The sequence below is a fragment of the Carassius carassius genome, chromosome 14 (genome assembly GCF_963082965.1).
Source record: "Carassius carassius chromosome 14, fCarCar2.1, whole genome shotgun sequence".
In the NCBI taxonomy this organism is placed as follows: Eukaryota; Metazoa; Chordata; class Actinopteri; order Cypriniformes; family Cyprinidae; genus Carassius; species Carassius carassius.
Window position 1 is genome coordinate 28,746,456 of NC_081768.1, and position 18,694 is coordinate 28,765,149.

Genomic DNA, 18,694 nt, shown 5'->3' on the forward strand with positions numbered 1-18,694 from the left:
AGAAGCGTAAACCATCACTAGATTTAAATTCATCAGGGGTTTGAAGCTGCATCATCTCTGGGCCTGGATTAGGGTGGATGTTACCCGAAAATTAAAAGCAGAAGAACAACTAACCAGCTTTTCCTCACAGTGCCAGTGGTCGATTGATCACTGCAGATGGATGTCACATAAGGAGACAGCTTTCCATTTCCATAGGCCCACAGACATCGCAAGCTTTTTGGCCTACCTCTCAAAATAGTGAATAAGGTGAATCTTGAGGACCCAGGTCCTCATAACAGTATCTCCGTCCACCAACTCAGAGGAGGTCACGGTATTCGGAATGGTCCAAAAACATGGCACATATCCTGCTCTCCCTTCGGGGCTTGAAAGCATGCAGTCCATTAAAATCCACAGTTGCAAACAATTGAGCAGGCAAAAGAATATGGAGAATGTCTTCATTTTGATGATAGTCTTAAACAGTCATAAAACAGATCTTAAGATTATAGAAAAAATAAAATAAAAAATAAAATGCTGGACAAGACAAACAGCGAGACGCCAATATACACATGCTACATGTAAGCCTTCTCCATCCTCTCTCCCCTCAGGATCGCCTGTCTCAGTCCCTGCGTCACACAGGACCCGATCCCTGGCCACGAGAGATCTGCCCCTTATTCATCGTGTGGCTTTCTGTTCATTCTCTGACGTTCTGTGTGAACTTGGTTCATTAAATTTTTATTACACTTGCATTGGCTTCCTCTCCTACTTTGCCGTTACACAGGGTCCCCAATAGCCCATATTATTCAGCCCGTTAAATTATATAATCTTTCACGATCCTGGCAAAATGTACATTTTTATATTTTGACTAAAACTACTGTAAATGTTTTATATTGTGTTTGAACGCATAATTTATTTATTTTCATTTAAAAGAAGAAAATAAGACTTGGGGACGATTAAATATGTACACGTGTGTGTGTGTGTGTGTGTGTGTGTGTGTGTGTGTGTGTGTGTGTGTGAGAGAGAGAGAGAGAGTTTCTTCTAAAAGTAGAAACAGCCGTGGCATGGGAAAAGTCTGAGAGAAAGGAGTCCAAAATGGCAATAGGCTGTAAGAAACATAAGAGATCCCGTTGCTGTCTCTATATGGACACTATATGGAGGAAGTGAAAAAATAGCAACCTCTGTGCTATAGCTCACAGATTTTTGTTGGTGTTGTAGTTGTTGTTGTTTTTTTACTGTACGTCAGGGTTTTTCACCTTTAAGCTAGAATGAGAGTGTGCTGGGACAGTGTGCAGTCTATCTTGGTACTTGGTATGAGAAGACCATGTACGAAACATTGAAAACAGCACAGGTCATCAAAAATAAATAAATAATTGACAGACATAATCTTGACATTTTGGGAATAAGTGAGAGCAGATGGACAGGTTCAGGTGGCAAGGTAACAAGGGAAGGTTCATCCATCCTCATCTCTGGCAAAGACAAACTTCATTCAACTTCATTTAACTTCAGCTATTAGTGGCACCATTTTTACTCAAAGAGATATTCTCAAATTGACATAAAGATCACCTGATGGTGATACAGTTAACTTAGCTGACCATGTTCTCATCAATAAGAAATGGTGCTAAACCCTACAAGAACAAATGGCGGCAGTTACCACTAGTTGGTCATAGCTAATATAGTAGATAAAGATGGCCAAGAGCAGGAGAATGTGGAAAAGACATACAAAAGAAGTGATAAAGAAGGACAAGGCATGGTTAACATCTGTGACTTGGAAGAAGATAGATGACCCTGTAAAGAACAAACAAGGAAAGCTAATCACAATGGAGAAAGAGCAGGCTGCCAGGTGAGTACAACACTTCGAAGTACTCAGTTGTCCAGAACCAGATGAGCCAATCAATCCTGCCCCATCCAACAATATAGAGGCAAAAGACATCCACCCTCGCACTAAAGAAGTTGAACGGTAGTAAGGCCATTAACCAAGCACCCTGCTAAAAATGTTACGTTCCCAGAACATATAATAGCAACTATAATGACATGAATAATCCTGCCCACTCTAAAGCGCTATTAAACTGCAGTGCAAATGCAAGCCGAGGTGTGCTGTGCCATGCCATACTGAGCTGTACCAAGCCAAGTCGTACCACGCTGTGGAAAAGAGCCAGAATATGCACACTTTTGGACCATATGCCCATACGTTTACACTGCAGGCAAATGTGACTCAAATCCAATTTATTTATTTTTTCTCATGTGACTCAGATCTGTTTTTCTCATGACAGTGTTAACAGCACAAACCACATGGAATCTGATCTTTTCAATTCCAATTTTTGTCTCTTCCATATGTTGTACTAAATCTGATACAGGTCAGATGTTTTGCAGTGTGACCACAGTCTGAACAGTTATATCGGAATTCATGCAACCTTTACGTTGCTCTAGATCAACATTTGTCATGATTATGTGCTCATGGGCATCTCTTCAAAGATTTAACATACCCAAAGTTATCAAGACAATTGCAAAAGGTAGTCAGTGGAAGTACAGTGATATGTCAGAACTCAGTGACAACTCCATATACAAGCGAAACATGAGGGTTTGTATCATAAGTTTCAGTCATATTTATTTTTCAAAAAAGGCATCTTTATTTTTCATATTGCCTGTGCATAAATCCACCGGCTTCTGCGACAAAACCATGGGTTGTTTTTCAACTTCGCGGAATGGCGCGACACCACCAACGTGATATTTACCCACCGTAACATGATTGGGCTAAGTTCGAGAAGCAGTGGGTGGATTTTGTTGTGAAACCCTGTTTGTATCATTCTTTTGCGCATGTGGGTCAGTTCAAAACCAGGATCTGTTAACACTGTAAATCTGATATTGGCCACATTTAAAACAACAATGTGAACAGCTGAAAAATCTGATTTGAGCAAAATCAGAATTGAACACTGTGATGAGAGGGGTGGGGCCAAGAGCCGTGGGAACGGAGCGAGGCCGGTGGAGTAAATGCTAATGCACGACACCTGCGTCACTCACCATCTCAAGTCCCACAGAGGAGCTCCAGAAGGATAAGAGGAGGAGTGACGACAGTGTAAGACCAAAGAGGACCATGCCTGGACTTTATTTTGTGTTTTGGTTCTGTTTGTGTGGACTGTCATGCCCTTTTGTGTTTATTTGTATTATTAAAGTCTTGTTTAAATGTTCACCGGTTGCCGCCTTCTTCTGATATTCATGCAAGGAGGCTAGAAATAGATGACGAGAGGTTAACCTCACGAAAGGTTAACCTTCCATTATTATATGACACCACCGATCCTTTTAACAAGGACAATTAAAAAAAAGTAGGTGGTGTGGAGTGTAATTGTAGGAGTTGTAGGACAAAACATTAACATTTATTCAACCATGTTTGAACACACAAAATCAAAAAAAAAAAATGTTGGACAGGCCGCCGCAGATGCGTATAATATAAATCAGGGGTAAGACAATCCTGGGAGTGTAGGGTCTACCATTTATTTGGATCTAATTTTGCGATGTGTTTTTGTTTAGGGAGTTAGAGCAGTTCATTTATATTTTTATTTTCTTTATAATTAGGTCATTTATAGCTTCCTTTTATTTTATCAGTAGTTTTGTTTATTATTTTGGCCTTGGGCCTCTCCGAAGCTAATGCTCCTTACATTAATTTCACTCTTCTTTAATAAAATATTTAATACTGATATTTGCCTTTGGTGATCTGTTGACTGAGGTCAGAATCCTGTCAGCAGCACTCATTCGCCTCGCACCCTAATAAAATGGGCCTTAAAACAAATGGGGGCTCGTCCAGCGGTATGCATTTTTCTCTTTGTTTTGCTGGTGAGTGAGTGGCGGGGAAGGGAATATAAGAATTTTAGTATTGAGGCATTTTGAAAAAAGCCTTCTTTGAGGCATTGGAACCATGTCTTAAGGAATATTTGTTATTGGTTTTTTATTATTATTATGATATTTCAGTAGTAAAGGCAGCTCGTAAGGAAGAAGTGTGGGATGTAATATAAACTGAGTTGATTGAGCAGGGTGTGTTGATACAGTAGTACAAAATCCTGAAAGAGAGGTTAAGGAGATGAGGAGCATGTACTGTGTAGTGATCCAGTGTTTCCCTCGCTTAGTGGGTTTGGGACGGAAGATTTAAAACTCGCAATTAAATTAAAGCAGCTCGATTTAGAAATAAAAGCATCAAGAGCATACTACATAACTTTTACGTTTAAAAAAAGAGTTGGAGATGCAGGTTGGTTGCCAACTGCCTGGTGAGTCTAAGACTGCACCTGCTGTTGTCCCCATTGGCCAGGTTTTGCATCACACCTCTGATTCCTCATTGCCTATGCCTTCTGCAAATTTTTCAGATTTCAATTTTTGTAACTATGAACATATGAACATAATTAACTATGAACATAATTTACACCATTGCACTAGTGTAAATTATGTTCATATGTTCATAGTTCTGCCTATAGTGTACATACACTTTTACATAATCCATCTGTATAGTATGTTCATAGTACACCTACCTGTATATCATGCTTATAGTATTTAAAATCTGTAAATTATGTCCATAATACTTATCTGTATAGTTATTGTACATTTTATAGACCTTGTATATTCTGTACTTACTGCTTATTGCACTTCTGGTTAGATGCTAACTGCATTTCGTTGCCTTGTACCTTACATGTGCAGTGACAATAAAGTTGAATCTAATCTAATCTAATCTTGTAATCAAATTAACCTCATCCCACCATTTAGGGAGGCAGAGGTGGATTCATATTTTGGCACTTTTTTTAGCGAATTGCTGCAGCTTTGCGTTGGCCAAAAGAAGTGTAGCCTCCTTTGTTGCAATCTTGTTTAACAGGAAAGGCTCAGGAAGTTTGTTCGATGCTGTCTATTAATGACAGTTTCGATTATAATAAGATCAAGTATGCCGTATTGAGCTTTTTTGAATTTCATTCACATATGAGAACTGCCAATCAAACATTCGTCGAGTATGCTCATGTAAAGGATGTTCTGTTTGATAAGTGGTGCCAGTCCAGCAGTGGCTGTACGAATGCAGTTACCTGTGAAGGGAGTTACTATGATTGTTGGAAATTATTTGGCAGGTGGAAAAGTACTTTCTATTCCTGAAGTTATTGAGAATCCGTTTGGTACAATTTCTGCTTTAAGTAAAGAAGCAGAAGATTTAACTGTGTTCCCTGCATGCATAATTTCTCAAGCCCAGTCACGAAAATTTCCTAATGTTATTGAGCTTTCAGACACTAGAGCTCCCATCACAAAGGAATTTTCACATAATGGTGCAGAGAACACAGTTTGGACAAAGTTAACTGCCTAGTGGCTTTGCTGTAATGATGGTGCACGGAACATCATTGTAGATGAATCCAAGTGCAGATTTGCAGTCAGGGGCAGAGTTAAAACACGTCAAGCTTGGTCCAGTTTGTGACACTCACACAATGTTTGCATACTTTATCACAGACTAATTGAATTAAATGCAATATTTGTCAAATACACAAACATTTTTACTATTTAAATACTAATAAGTGGGGGGGGGGTATATGCTTTTATCAGTGTCATATGATGAATGTGACTCAATGCGACTACAGTAAAAAAGCTTTTACCATTCTAAAAACACAGAATTGAGGCCATTATTGGAAATTAAAAGGTTCAAATGAACCCGAAACACACGTGATCTTGTTGTCATGTGGTAAATCTGACCAATCATGAAACTGATGAGTCATGAAGCTGTGTCGTCATCAGAGCTCCTGCAGTCGCTTTGTGATAGTCATGTGGCATCGGCACCGTCTCAAGTCAGACAAAATTTCTAACTGGCATGCACTGCTTCAAGTCAGATTGAGATCGGTCTGTGCAGTGCTGCATGAAGTCGAACATACAAGAGTAGCACACAACATGATCACATGGGGGCAAAGAACACACGACAGGAACATGAAATGGGGGAAATATAAAAATAAAAGACCTGGGGTGTATTCCAGAAAGTGGGTTTTGTTGGAAACTCAGAGTTTGTTGACCCCAGAAAAGGGAAGCTCAGTGTTTTTGGTTCCAATAAAACACAAAACTAAGGCTATGTCCACACGAAGCCAGAGCTTTCCCAATCCAGTCTTTTTTTTTCTTCTTCTCAAGAAATATCTGCATCCACACAAAACCTCACAACTGACACAAAACAATGTAGTATAAATGCCAGACCAGTATGTGCCGCTGTGATTCTCCCAAAGAGATACACTAAAAATGGAGAAGAACATAAACCTTGCGTGCGGTATACAAACAAATATGGAACAATACATTTATTAATCTGTGTTAATGTTATTCAACTCGTTCACGAAAGACATATGTACAAGTTCAGTAATTTGGTTCACGAACGAGATGTACCAGTTCACTCAACTCGTTCATGAATGACATGTACCAGTTCAGTCATTGCGTTCATAAATGAGAAGATCTCTCTACTCCGTCACATCTCATACTTGAAAGCTATTGGTTCGAGGTTGAGTAACTCTTTGACAGGATCAAACAGTTCAGAGTTACCCGGTTCACCGAGCTGCACATGCACTGCTGATGGCTCCGCGTTGCTGTGGAGGGAGGAATTTCAATGAACGAGAAATATGAGTCAATGGATTACGTGAACGAGACCGATTTGTTCACCTAATAAATTTGTTCACGAACAAAACATCATTAGTTAGTTAATAAAATGACAATCATTAAGTGTTTGTTCATGTTTTTTTTGCTGTTATGTGACATAGCGGTGTCTGACTAGGGGCGAGACATGGGCTGATGATGTCATTGTTTCAGAAAATATATGGATTCTCTGTCCACACGAAAATGCAAGGGCGGCATTTTCAAATTTATCCACTCAAAAAATATCGGTTACACTCTCCCAATGGGGCCTAAACCTCTCAGCAAATACAGTCACTATGTGAACCTAAACTGGTCAAGAGCAGGTTTTATTGGGTAAACCCAGAGTTTATTCAGGTTCCTCCCCTTTTTTAAAGCGTAAGCAATGTTTAAATACCTCATTAATTCATTCATGCAGCAAAAATGGCTTTTATTGCAGAGGTTTTTTTTTTTTACCTTTCTTTCTAACCATTTTAAACACAAATATCTAAACATTCTTAAAGCTGCATTCCGAAACTTTTGACGCTCTAGGCGGTTAATAAACAGAACTGCGTGCGTCTTGCAGAAGAACATTGTAGCCGGAGCTACCTCTCTCTGTTTATGTCTATGGCGAATCACCCAGGTACTGGGCTACTCCGCAGCAGTACCTACCTGAACCAGTTTAAATAGTCTGAATATAAACACTTATTATACATGTAACGTAGTGATTCAGGACAATCCAAAAACACAATGTGGAAAATGGATTCATGGTGTACTTACTTATTAAATACATTTTGAACACAAAAACGTTATGGACTGCAGCTTTAAATCATGATGCATTTTCTATATAAGAAAGAAATATGTACAGTATTTAGTCTTGTTTCCTGGGGTAAACAAGGTAAATTAATTGCCAGCAGGGTAAGAAAAATAATCTTAATGAAAATGGAAACAAGATTATTTTTCTCCCTGGACCACTTTCATTTTCATCATGCAGACACTGTAAATGTGACAAAAATGGCATGCCTTTTTTTTTATAAGAGATCCTGTAGATGAGAAGGCTGCATTAATTCATGGGGAGTTACATTTACAGGAGAGGATTTCATTTAATTTGATTTTAATTATTTTGTCATATCCACGTGCAAATTTATTTGAACGATAGGCTGCCATTAGGATAGTAACCATTTTTAAATGGTGTTCACTTGATAACATATGGTTGTGACCTCTAATGGTGCTTTTCCACTGCATGGTATGGCATGGTATGGCAGGTTACGTTTCACTTCTGAGGGGTTTTCCACTGGGTGCAGTACCTGGTACTTTTTTTAGTACCATTTAGATTGAGGTTCCAAGTGAATCTTACCATTACCAAAATGTGACGTGTAAACTCACAGGTTGGCCGGAGAGAATCGTTACTATTATCACTGATCTTGCAATAGAAACACAAAACAACCACTAGATTTAAATCCGCACAGCCAGCAAAGGATCGAACGCAACTGTATTGAATAAGCGCACCTTTTTTAACAACCAAAAAGGTTTTCCTCTCATTAATAGCAGAGGAGTGGATCCAGTGAGATTCTGATGGGGCGACACGGAATTAAAAAGTTTTTTTAAGAGTTGTGACAGTAGAGGCGGCGCAACAATAACCACATGTGAATAAGCCCACCCACTCTAAAACGATTCTAAATTGCAGAAGAAACGCAAACCGTAACGAGCCGAGCCAAGCCGTGCCGTGCCGTGCCGTACCGTACCGTACTCAGCCGTGCCGAACCTAGTCGTACCATGCAGTGGAAAAGCACTAAAAGTAACCTAATAATTTGAATTTCCTTCAGTATTTCCAGTGTGGTTGGATACATTGATTACACATATTCTGAGATTTCTCACCATCACACCTGAAAATTAAGCTGATTACTGTATGGAATGGAAGGATGCCAGATGGAAGGATAATAAAATAAATATGCCCTAACCACCACCACAGCTGTTAAATAAGTACTAATTATTCACAATTTATTTGGTCATCTTTATGTCCTACAAATACAAAAGCAACAAATTATTATTTTCTCTGTTGGATTTTAATATTGCTATTGTGGCCATCTCGATCATCTGTCAGTGGTGCTGGTGCAGGTTCTCCTCCTGTTTTATGAGTCCCTGCCTTCTTGCTATTGGCTTCTAAATAGAAGTCAAATGCTTTTTTTTACCCTAATTAAGAAATGTAGCATGTTGCATTAGAGAACATTTATGTATGTGATAAAGCATGAGACTATGTGGAAAAGGCTGCTGCACATTGAAATAAATATACACTGATTTATATTTATTGAATGACAAATATTTAATGTTATTACACACATGAAGCTTTACCTGATTTTATTATGTTTTTATGTTTAATTATTTTTTTATTTATCTTTGCTCATGGGATACCATTTATATTAGTTCAGTAAATTACCTTTCTGCCAGTTTTCATCTCTGATAACACTGATTTAGAATTAAAGTTGCATATTCTGTAGTATGCAGAAAGTCTTTTTGACGGTTGCCATGGTAAATCGCAATTTTGGAGCTCCATTGATAATGAGATTTCATAGACCTGGTGCATGTGCTAAACTCGGAGTGAACCTACTCAGGATGGATTGAACTCGACAGTTGTTCAGCTGTTCTGAAACCGAAAATTTTTGTTTCCCATCTCACAAATTTAAGTCAACTCAGAGTTCAAGTTTTAACTCAGAGTTAAAACTCAAGAGTTTATAGAACCTCTTTTCTGGAATACTACCCAGAAAACCTAAACAAAAAACAAGTCCCAAACCCCACGTTACATACACACTGGCACTTACAGGAAGAATGGCTGCTGGGAAAACTTTTCCGGCCCTCAGACACCAGGTCTTGCTCTCCAGTACACAGCATCTTTGCATTCATCTGTCCATCGGGGAAACAGCGGTGGAAGTAGTCTGGCCTTGGCCTGTGATCAAGATCAACATCAGTGGCAAAAGCATGATTACAAATAACAGAAGAAGTATACTAATATGTCTACATATGTCTTTATATACGGTATGGATACTTATATACTCATACTTATTTATATAGAGTGCCCACCATTAATATTGGCACCCTTGGTAAATATGAGCAAAGACAGCTGTAAAAATCATTCTGCATCATTTGCCCTTTTGATGTTTCATTCAAAAAATTCACAAAATTCTAACCTATCACTGAAGTAAAACAATTGAAATAATAATAAAAAAAGATTAATTACTAAAAGTTTTTCTCTAATGCATGTTGGCCACAATTATTGGCACCCGTAGAAATTCTTATGCATAAAATATCTCTGAAGAATATTTCCATTCGTATTTCCATTTTTACGTGTGTCTACATCAGGTCGACTGTCCTGTAAAGTTTAGCTCCAATCCTAATCAAACACACCTGAAGCAACTAATTAAGTTCTTCAGGCTTACTTAAAAATTAAAGGCAGGTGTGTTTGATTAGGGTTGGAGCCAAACTTTGCAGGACAGTCGATCGCCAGGAACAGGGTTGGGCACCCCTGGTCTACATCATCCTAATGCACAGTGAAAAGGAGAGTTTGAGTAGCCAAAGACTCTCCAAGGATCACACCTGGTGTTGCAATAATTGGGTGCCAATAATTGTGGCCAAAAGGAACTAGAGAAATTTTGCAATGAGATCCCTGACACACACTTTTTTTAATTGTTTTACTTCAATGATAGGTTAGTATTTTGTGAATAAAAAAAAATTATATATAAGCAACGGATTATGGAGCACATGGCCTCCCGACAAGGGGAAACGGAACGAGAGCTCGCCGCTCTCCGCATGGCGGCCACCGCGCAAACTCCGCTACCTGACCCCCAAACCCAGGCTACCCAACTCATATATATATACACACACACACACACACACACACAAAGTGGGTACGGAAAGTATTCAGACCCCCTTCAATTTTTCACTCTTTGTTATATTACAGCCATTTGCTAAAATCATTTAAGTTCATTTTTTCCTCATTAATGTACACACAGCACCATATTGACAGAAAAAAACTATTGTTGACATTTTTGCAAATTTATTAAAAAAGAAAAACTGAAATATCACATTGTCCTAAGTATCCAGACCCTTTGCTGTGACACTCATATATATTTAACTCATTTCTTCTGATCATCATTGAGATGGTTCTACACCTTCATTTGAGTCCAGCTGTGTTTGATTATACTGATTAAACTTGATTAGGAAAGTCACACACCTGTCTATAGAAGACCTTACAGCTCACAGTGCATGTAAGAGCAAATGAGAATCATGAGGTCAAAGGAACTGCCTGAAGAGTTCAGAGACAGAATTGTGGCAAGGCACAGTTACAGAAAAAATTCTGCTGCACTTAAGGTTCCTAATAGCACAGTGGCCTCTTTAATCCTTAAATGGAAGACGTTTGGGACGACCAGAACCCTTCCTAGGACTGGCCATCCGGCCAAACTGAGATATCGGTGCAGAAGAGCCTTGTTGAGATAGGTAAAGAAGATCACTCTGGCTGAGCTCCAGAGATGCAGTTGGGAGGTGGGAGAAAGTTGTAGAAAGTCAACCATCACTGCAGCCCTCCACCAGTCGGGGCTTTATGGCAGAGTGGCCCAACGGAAGCCTCTCCTCAGTGCAAAACACATGAAAGCCTACATTGAGTTTGCTAAAAAAAACACCCGAAGGATTCTCTGGTCTGATGAGACCAAGATAGAACTTTTTGGCCTTAATTCTAAGCGGTATGTGTGGAGAAAACCAGGCACTGCTCATCACCTGTCCAATACAGTCTTAACAGTGAAGCATGGTGGTGGCAGCATCATGCTGTGTGGGTGTTTTTCAGCTGCAGGGACAGGACGACTGGTTGCAATCGAGGGGAAAGATGAATGTGGCCAAGTACAGGGACATGCTGGATGAACACCTTCTCCAGAGTGCTCAGGACTCTGTGACTGTTCTTGAATGGCCCAGCCAGAGCCCTGACCTTAAACCCAATTGAGCATCTCTGGAGAGACCTGAAAATGGCTGTAAACCAACGTTTACCATCCAACATGACAGAACTGTATCTGCAAGGAGGAATGGCAGAGGATCCCCAAATCCAGGTATGAAAAACTTGTTGCATCTTTCCCAAAAAGACTCATGGCTGTATTAGATCAAAAGGGTGCTTCTACTAAATACTGAGCAAAGGGGCTGAATTCTTAGGACCATGTGATATTTCACATATATATATATATATATATATATATATATATTGTGACGCGTGACCCGAGCACTCATCAGCATCGCACAGGAAACAGAGCAGACACACCTGCACCTGCTCATTACGGGCTGAGCGGTCACACCTGCAGCCCATTGGAAACGGGCTTTATAAGCAGCGTCGTCGAACACAGAGGGGAGAGATGTCTCCAGAAGACTCAGCAAACAATTCTCTGTGTTTCCCCTCCAGACAGCAGCGTGTGACTGCCAGCCCGCTAAGGACACAGACCTCACGGACCCACACCGCACTGCGCACCAAAGGAGGAAGAGAAGGTTGAGCACAGAGCACCGGAAACCCCTCACGTTGGCTATTTTCCCTACATCACCTCAATAAAATCCACCCTTCGGGGAACTTACCTTGATCCTCTTGTTGTGTGCTACTTCACCCCGTCACACTGGTGGAGAATGCGGGCATTACAGTGAAGAAGTCACCGACCAGGATCCCACTACATCACTGTCACCGTTCACTTGGTTTGTTGATGGATGTTTTTTTTCCCGGGTTGTTTTTTCACATCCCCTTCCTGTTTCCCCAGGTGGCGCTCCTCCCCCGACGATGGAGGATCTGTTGAAGCACCTCACCGAGGTGAGTGTCCACCAGCAACGGATTATGGAGCACATGGCCTCCCGACAAGGGGAAACGGAACAAGAGCTCGCCGCTCTCCGCATGGCGGCCGCCGCGCAAACTCCGCTACCTGACCCCCGAGCCCAGGCTACCCAACTCATCCCAAAGATGATGGCCCATGATGACATCCAGACATTTCTTCAGATGTTTGACGCAATCGCCGTTCGGGAGGCGTGGCCCAGGGATGAATGGGCGCGGATCGTGGCGCCTTTGCTGACGGGAGAAGCGCAACGGGCGTACTTCATGCTTAACCCCGAGCGGAGCGGCTCTTACGAAGAATTAAAAAAGGAAATCTTGGGGCGGGTTGGGCTGTCGCCCATCAGTCCAAGTGGCACCCCACCCAACACCTCACTTCGTGGTCAAAAACGGCCTGCTGTACTGTGTTGCCCAGCGGAGGGGGGAGGAGAAAAAATTATTGGTGGTTCCACGGACCAAAACAGGAGCAGTGCTGGAACTAGCCCATGCCCATCCTATGGCCGGCCACCTGGGGGCCCAAAACACCATCTAACGCATACGCGACCGTTTTCATTGGCCGGGCCTGGAGGCCGAGGTGAAACGTTTCTGTCAGGCCTGTCCCACCTGCCAGCGGACTCCATGGACACCTCCCCCCAGCCCGCTAATTCCGCTGCCCATCATTGAGGTGCCCTTCGAGCGGATCGGAATGGACCTAGTGGGGCCACTGCCAAAGTCCGCCCAGGGACACGAACACATCCTGGTCATCCTGGACTATGCCACCCGCTACCCTGAGGCCATCCCACTCCGCAATGCCACCGCAAAAGCCATCGCCCAGGAGCTCTTCCTGTTGAGTAGTCGGGTCAGCCTAGCATCCCAGATACTGACTGCCCTATGTCCTCTTCGGCATCCGGGAGGTACCCCAGGCGTCCACCGGGTTCACCCCTTTCGAGCTCCTTTTCGGCCGACAGCCCCATGGCCTGCTTGATGTTGCCTGAGAAGCCTGGGAACAGCAGCCGGCCGTCCACCGCTCCACCATCGAGCACGTCCGGGAGATGTGAGAGAGGATTGACAGGGTCATGCCCATCATCCGGGAGCACCTTGCCAAAGTCCAGCAGGCCCAGCAACAACATTACAACAGGATCGCCTAGGGAGGGCCTGGTATATCTCGACTCTTGACCTCACCAAAGGCTATTGGCAGGTCCCCCTAATGGAGCAGGCCAAGCCGAAGACGGCGTTCTCGACCCCTAGTGGCCACTGGCAATACCGGGTCCTACCCTTCGGCCTGCATGGGGTCCTGCCACCTTCCAGCGGTTTATGGACATTCTCCTACGGCCCCACCAGGCCTACGCGGCCGCCTACCTAGATGATGTGGTCATACACTCCGAGACTTGGGAGGACCACCTGGAGCGGCTGCAGAAGGTGCTGTCGGAACTCCGCCGGGCTGGGCTGACCGCCAACCCCCGTAAGTGTCACCTGGCCCTCACCGAAGCCAAGTACCTCAGCTACCAAGTGGGCCGCGGCCTCACTTGTCCCCAGGAGAAGAAGGTGGCGACGATCCTCTCCGCGCCGCAGCCCACCACCAAAACGCAGGTACGGGCCTTCTTGGGGTTGGCGGGTTACTACCGCTGTTTTATTCCTAACTTCTCTTCCTTAGCCTCTCCCCTGACAGACCTGACCAGGAAGGGGCAGCCAGAGAAGGTCCCGTGGACCCCGGAAGTGAAGGCCGCCCTCACCTTCGAGCCCGTGCTCAGGGCCCCCGACTTCAATCGCCCCTTCCTGTTGCAGACGGATGCATCCGATACCGGGTTGGGAGCCGTCCTCTCCCAGGTCCTCGACGGTGAGGAACACCCGGTCATCTTTATCAGCCGGAAGCTGACCTCAGTGGAGTGACGTTATGCGACCATCGAGAAGGAGGCACTGGCCGTCAAGTGGGCAGTCCTGGAGCTCCGCTACTACCTCCTCGGCCACCACTTCACCCTGATTACGGACCTGGCCCCTCTACAGTGGATGGCCCGGGAGAAGGATACCAACGCCAGGGTGACTCGGTGGTTCCTCGCGCTCCAGGATTTCCACTTCACCGTACAACACAGAGCGGGGACGGCCAATGCGAACGCCGACGGTCTCTCAAGGATATGGTCAGCTTTCGCAGGTCTGTCAGGTTCCACTCCCCACCCTCCCCCAGTTTCCCCGCTTCTCCACAGGGACACATCTGCATCTGCTCATTACGGGCTGAGCAGTCACACCTGCAGCCCATTGGAAACGGGCTTCCCCCTTCGGGGAACTTACCTTGATCCTCGTGTTGTCTGCTTCTTCACCCCGTCACAATATATATTACTTTTCTTTCAGGGTACTCCACTGCCTGCAGGTTTAAAGGATGAATAGATGTTTGTTTTCAAGCTATGCATGGATGGATGTTCTACTACATACTGTACCTCTTTTCACTATGTTTTGTATTTAACGTGGAGTAATTAATGTAAATATAATAACTAATGTGGAATTTCTAAAAGCAGCTCAGAGAACACTGAATGTTCATTTAATTGAACCTAGAACAATTCTGACATAAAATTCTGATGGAAATAGTACATAAATCATGTTTGTACATTACCTGCCAACTATCAACTTGATGGTATTTGTGAAGACACCATTCAAAGCCAGTGCGAGGGATACTGCTGCAAAACAGAAACACAAAACAAAACACGAGACAGGCAGATTAATAAAAACTTTGTTACCTAAGTTAATTTACTTTTTAAATCTGATAGCAGCCTTAAACTATCCTCTATATTATGTCCCATAAAGCAACGGTTACCTTTACAACTTATGCCTCTTAAATACTTATCTCATTGTTGCAGAGGACAATTTCTTTGTCACAAGCTTCATCTGAAATTTCTTGTTAACTTTTAAACCTTTTCAGGTACACTTTAATGGCACTGAACTTCTCTGAATTTGAATTATGCATACAATTTCAGAATAATGGAGAGTAGGTAGACAACGATAAGTAAGCCTGTGCATTAATAACCCCCACTCTCTAGATTTAAATCATTAAGCACAATCTACTATATCTACTGTCCTTATCCAGATGACTTGGGAGTGATAGCAAATTAATGATCCCTATCTGTCAGTCAATTCGATGTTTTGTCAAAATCTTGACAATAGGGTTTACTTTTGAGAGTCCCAAACACCTCTAACATATTTTGGCTTGAATATTATATTCCTTTAATTGATGCCTTTTTTCTTCTTGTTGTTCTTCCCAAGGTGAAGATCCACAAAGATGTTGCTTCAGGTAGGTGTGTGTTTGCCTCCGATCTTAAAGTGTAATGTAAGCAATGAATCATGACACCCTGGGTGGAAAGTATCTTGGGAAGCAATAATGAACCTGCAACAATAGGTGGTGCCAAATACATATTAAATAAGTTTGCCCTTAGGACTGACCCAGTACTGTTTATTTGTTTATGCCATCTAGACCAGTGTTTCTCAACTGTTGGATTGTGACACAAAAGTGGGTCACAAAGTATTCACACCAAGAATGCTGGTACATAATCCTGAAGGTGGTTAGTCTGTAATGAAATCTACTCCCACATGGGACAACAGTCTGCAAGGCAGTGATAGTTTAACTAATTTTCCTTCTGGAAGGTGGCATGGATTCTTGGAGATGGCACATTCAGAGCTACCAGTATCATCTATGGAGGAGCAAGAGGGTTTGCTGGCTGCCTGGGTGTCCAGAGTTCAGAGATGTGTATGCTGAGTCCACAAGGGATAGAAGAAGAAGGTTGAAAACAGACAGACACATACAGGTAGGTCCATATATATTTGGTCACTGACACAATTTTCATCATTTCGGCTCTGTATGCCACAAGCATAGAATTAAAATGAAATAATCAAGATTAAATCAAAGGTTAGACTTTAAGCTTTGATGCAATGTTTCCTATTTTGTGATGTTTTGCCAGGCTTTTGCTGCAGCTGACTTCAGTTGTTGTTTGTTTGTGGGTATTTCTTCATTTAGTTTTGCCTTCAGCAAGTGAAATCCATGGTCAGTCAGGTTGCACCTTGGTAAATGGTAAATGGACTGCATTTATATAGCGCTTTCAACAGACCCATGGCCACCCAAAGCGCTTAACAAATTGCCTCACATTCACCCATTCACACAACTCATTCATACACAGACGGCGGTGGTGTCAGCCATGCAAGGCACCATCCAGCTCGTCGGGAGCAGCTGGGGTTAGGTGTCTTGCTCAAGGACACCTCGACACTTGGTCAGGTGGAGCCGGGGATTGAACCACCAGTCTTTTCTTGAATGTAGACTTTGACAGTGAAATGCCTACCTACTGGAGAGTGTTCTTCACTTGGCTGGATGTTGTGACAGGGCTTTTCTTTACCATGAGGAAGATCCTCTGATCATCCACCGCTGTTTTCCTCTGTGGACATATAGGCCTGTTTGTATTGCTGAGTTCATTGTCGCATTATTTTTTTTTCTCAGAATATACGAAACTATTCATTTGGCCAATCCTGATTTTCCTGTTATCTCTCTGATGGATTTGTTTTGATTTTGAAGCCTAACAATTTTCTGTTTCACTTGGATAGAGAGCTCCTTTGACCAGGTGATGTGGATTCAAAGCATCCACTTCTTAATGCAAAAGGCATATTTACAGTAGAATCACCTCTTAAAAGATTCAAATCTTAAAAGATTTTCAAATCATAGGAGACCACAGACATAAAGACTGTTCGACTGTTCAACTGTTCCCTTTCAAGGGAACTTCAAACTGCAGGTGGATCTGTCTGAATGGTTTAAAGAGGGACTTTCCCTTTCCCGCTCGTAATGACGGTGGACGAGAGAGAGCCTCGGGAGGATGATGTTATATCTATATTTTTACCCAGCAAAATCAGGAGATATTTGAGGATGGTGAAAAAGCTGAGGCTAAGCCTTCTCAATTCTCCTGCCCTGTGAATGTAGAGCTGTTGGAGGTTCCACTAACAAGGTGATACTGTGAGGCAAAAATAAAAAAAAAACCTCGATGAACATTATCTTTTTGACCATAGCCTTTCAGTTCAGGTGAGCCTTCCATTTCTGCGTGATCTCCATACAGAGATCAAAAAGAAATAAAAGAGGCCGTTTTCTTCTCACATCCATTGGTTTTGGCATAAGAGTAAATGTGCCGACATTGAGGTGATGCGCGAAAATGGCTATGAGAGGATACCTCCTGTAGAAAGAGCAAAAAATATATATATATAATTTTTCTCTCTGCGGGGGAGATATCCTCTCTTAATCTCCCTCCTTGCCATCTAAGCCCCTTCAGACATTAATCTGGCTTATATGGCAAGGCATATGCAGCAGCAGGTCAGGCTAGAGCTTTATTACAGACGATGGTGGTGCTTCAAGCATATCAGACTGATCTGCTAAAAGACCTGGATAGAGGCGAGGGCCTTTTTTCTGATCAGGTAGCCAAGCTGCGCCGCACCATGGATCTCTCTCCATGCTACCAAGCAGGCCGCCTCCGCCAATTTAGTATTTTACTAAATACTCCCCAGCACCAGCCATCTGGCTTCATATTCCGGTATTAGGCGGCTGAGATCACAGGTTTCTGCAGGAGCCTCCTTGATCATCAGGCCTGGCACAGCACTGCAGGGAATTTCATAGATGTCCGGCCAAGTAACCCTGAGGGGTCTCCCGGCCACTTAGTTGTGCTGCCGCATCCAGCGGGAGGTGGAGGTGGCAGTTACAGAAGTCTTCTTGTATATGATGCATCTTGTATCTATTTGTTTCTATGTTTTGCCGTAACTAGGATTTACACAAGCTCCAGTCTGGATCCAAAACACCTGAGAAGAGATGATGCTGACCCTCAGAGGACCTCAGATGATGCTAACCCTGAATCAACAAACAGAACTAACAAATATTGCTACAAGTGTGACTGCATCATATAATAATTATTAATAATATTGTTCATCATTCATTCGCACTGGTAGTGACGTTAGAGGCTGTCGCAGGCCAACAAGTTGGTGTTTTTTCATTGTATGCATCAGACACGGGTCACGACGAGGTGTTCCCCATAGCGACCCATAGAGGACGCAGTGTCTCCTTCCCTACTCAGGGAACCATGGTTACATTCGTAACCTGAGATGATGTTTAGCCTTATAATCCTCTGAATGCACACACTAGATGATTCGACCAGACCGCGAGACCACACACTTGTCGATTGTAGGAATGATTTCACAGTGACACGTGATCTCACAGAGACAAGATCAAATGTGACTGATCAGAAGAAGAAAAACAAATAGAAGACAATCAGCATTGTCAGCTGGCTCTCCTGG

At 42.8% G+C, this 18,694-nt stretch overlaps 1 protein-coding gene across 1 annotated transcript in view; it reads right to left on the reverse strand.

The window, feature by feature from the left end:
- plpp4 (phospholipid phosphatase 4) overlaps positions 1-18,694 on the reverse strand; it is a 289,271-nt gene that overhangs the window by 99,092 nt on the left and 171,485 nt on the right. The window contains exons 4-5 of the mRNA XM_059566817.1: positions 14,997-15,060; positions 9,390-9,514 (exon numbers count right to left, since the gene is read on the reverse strand). Of these exons, the coding sequence (XP_059422800.1) occupies positions 9,390-9,514; positions 14,997-15,060 (189 nt within the window). The remainder of the gene's footprint in view (positions 1-9,389; positions 9,515-14,996; positions 15,061-18,694) is intronic.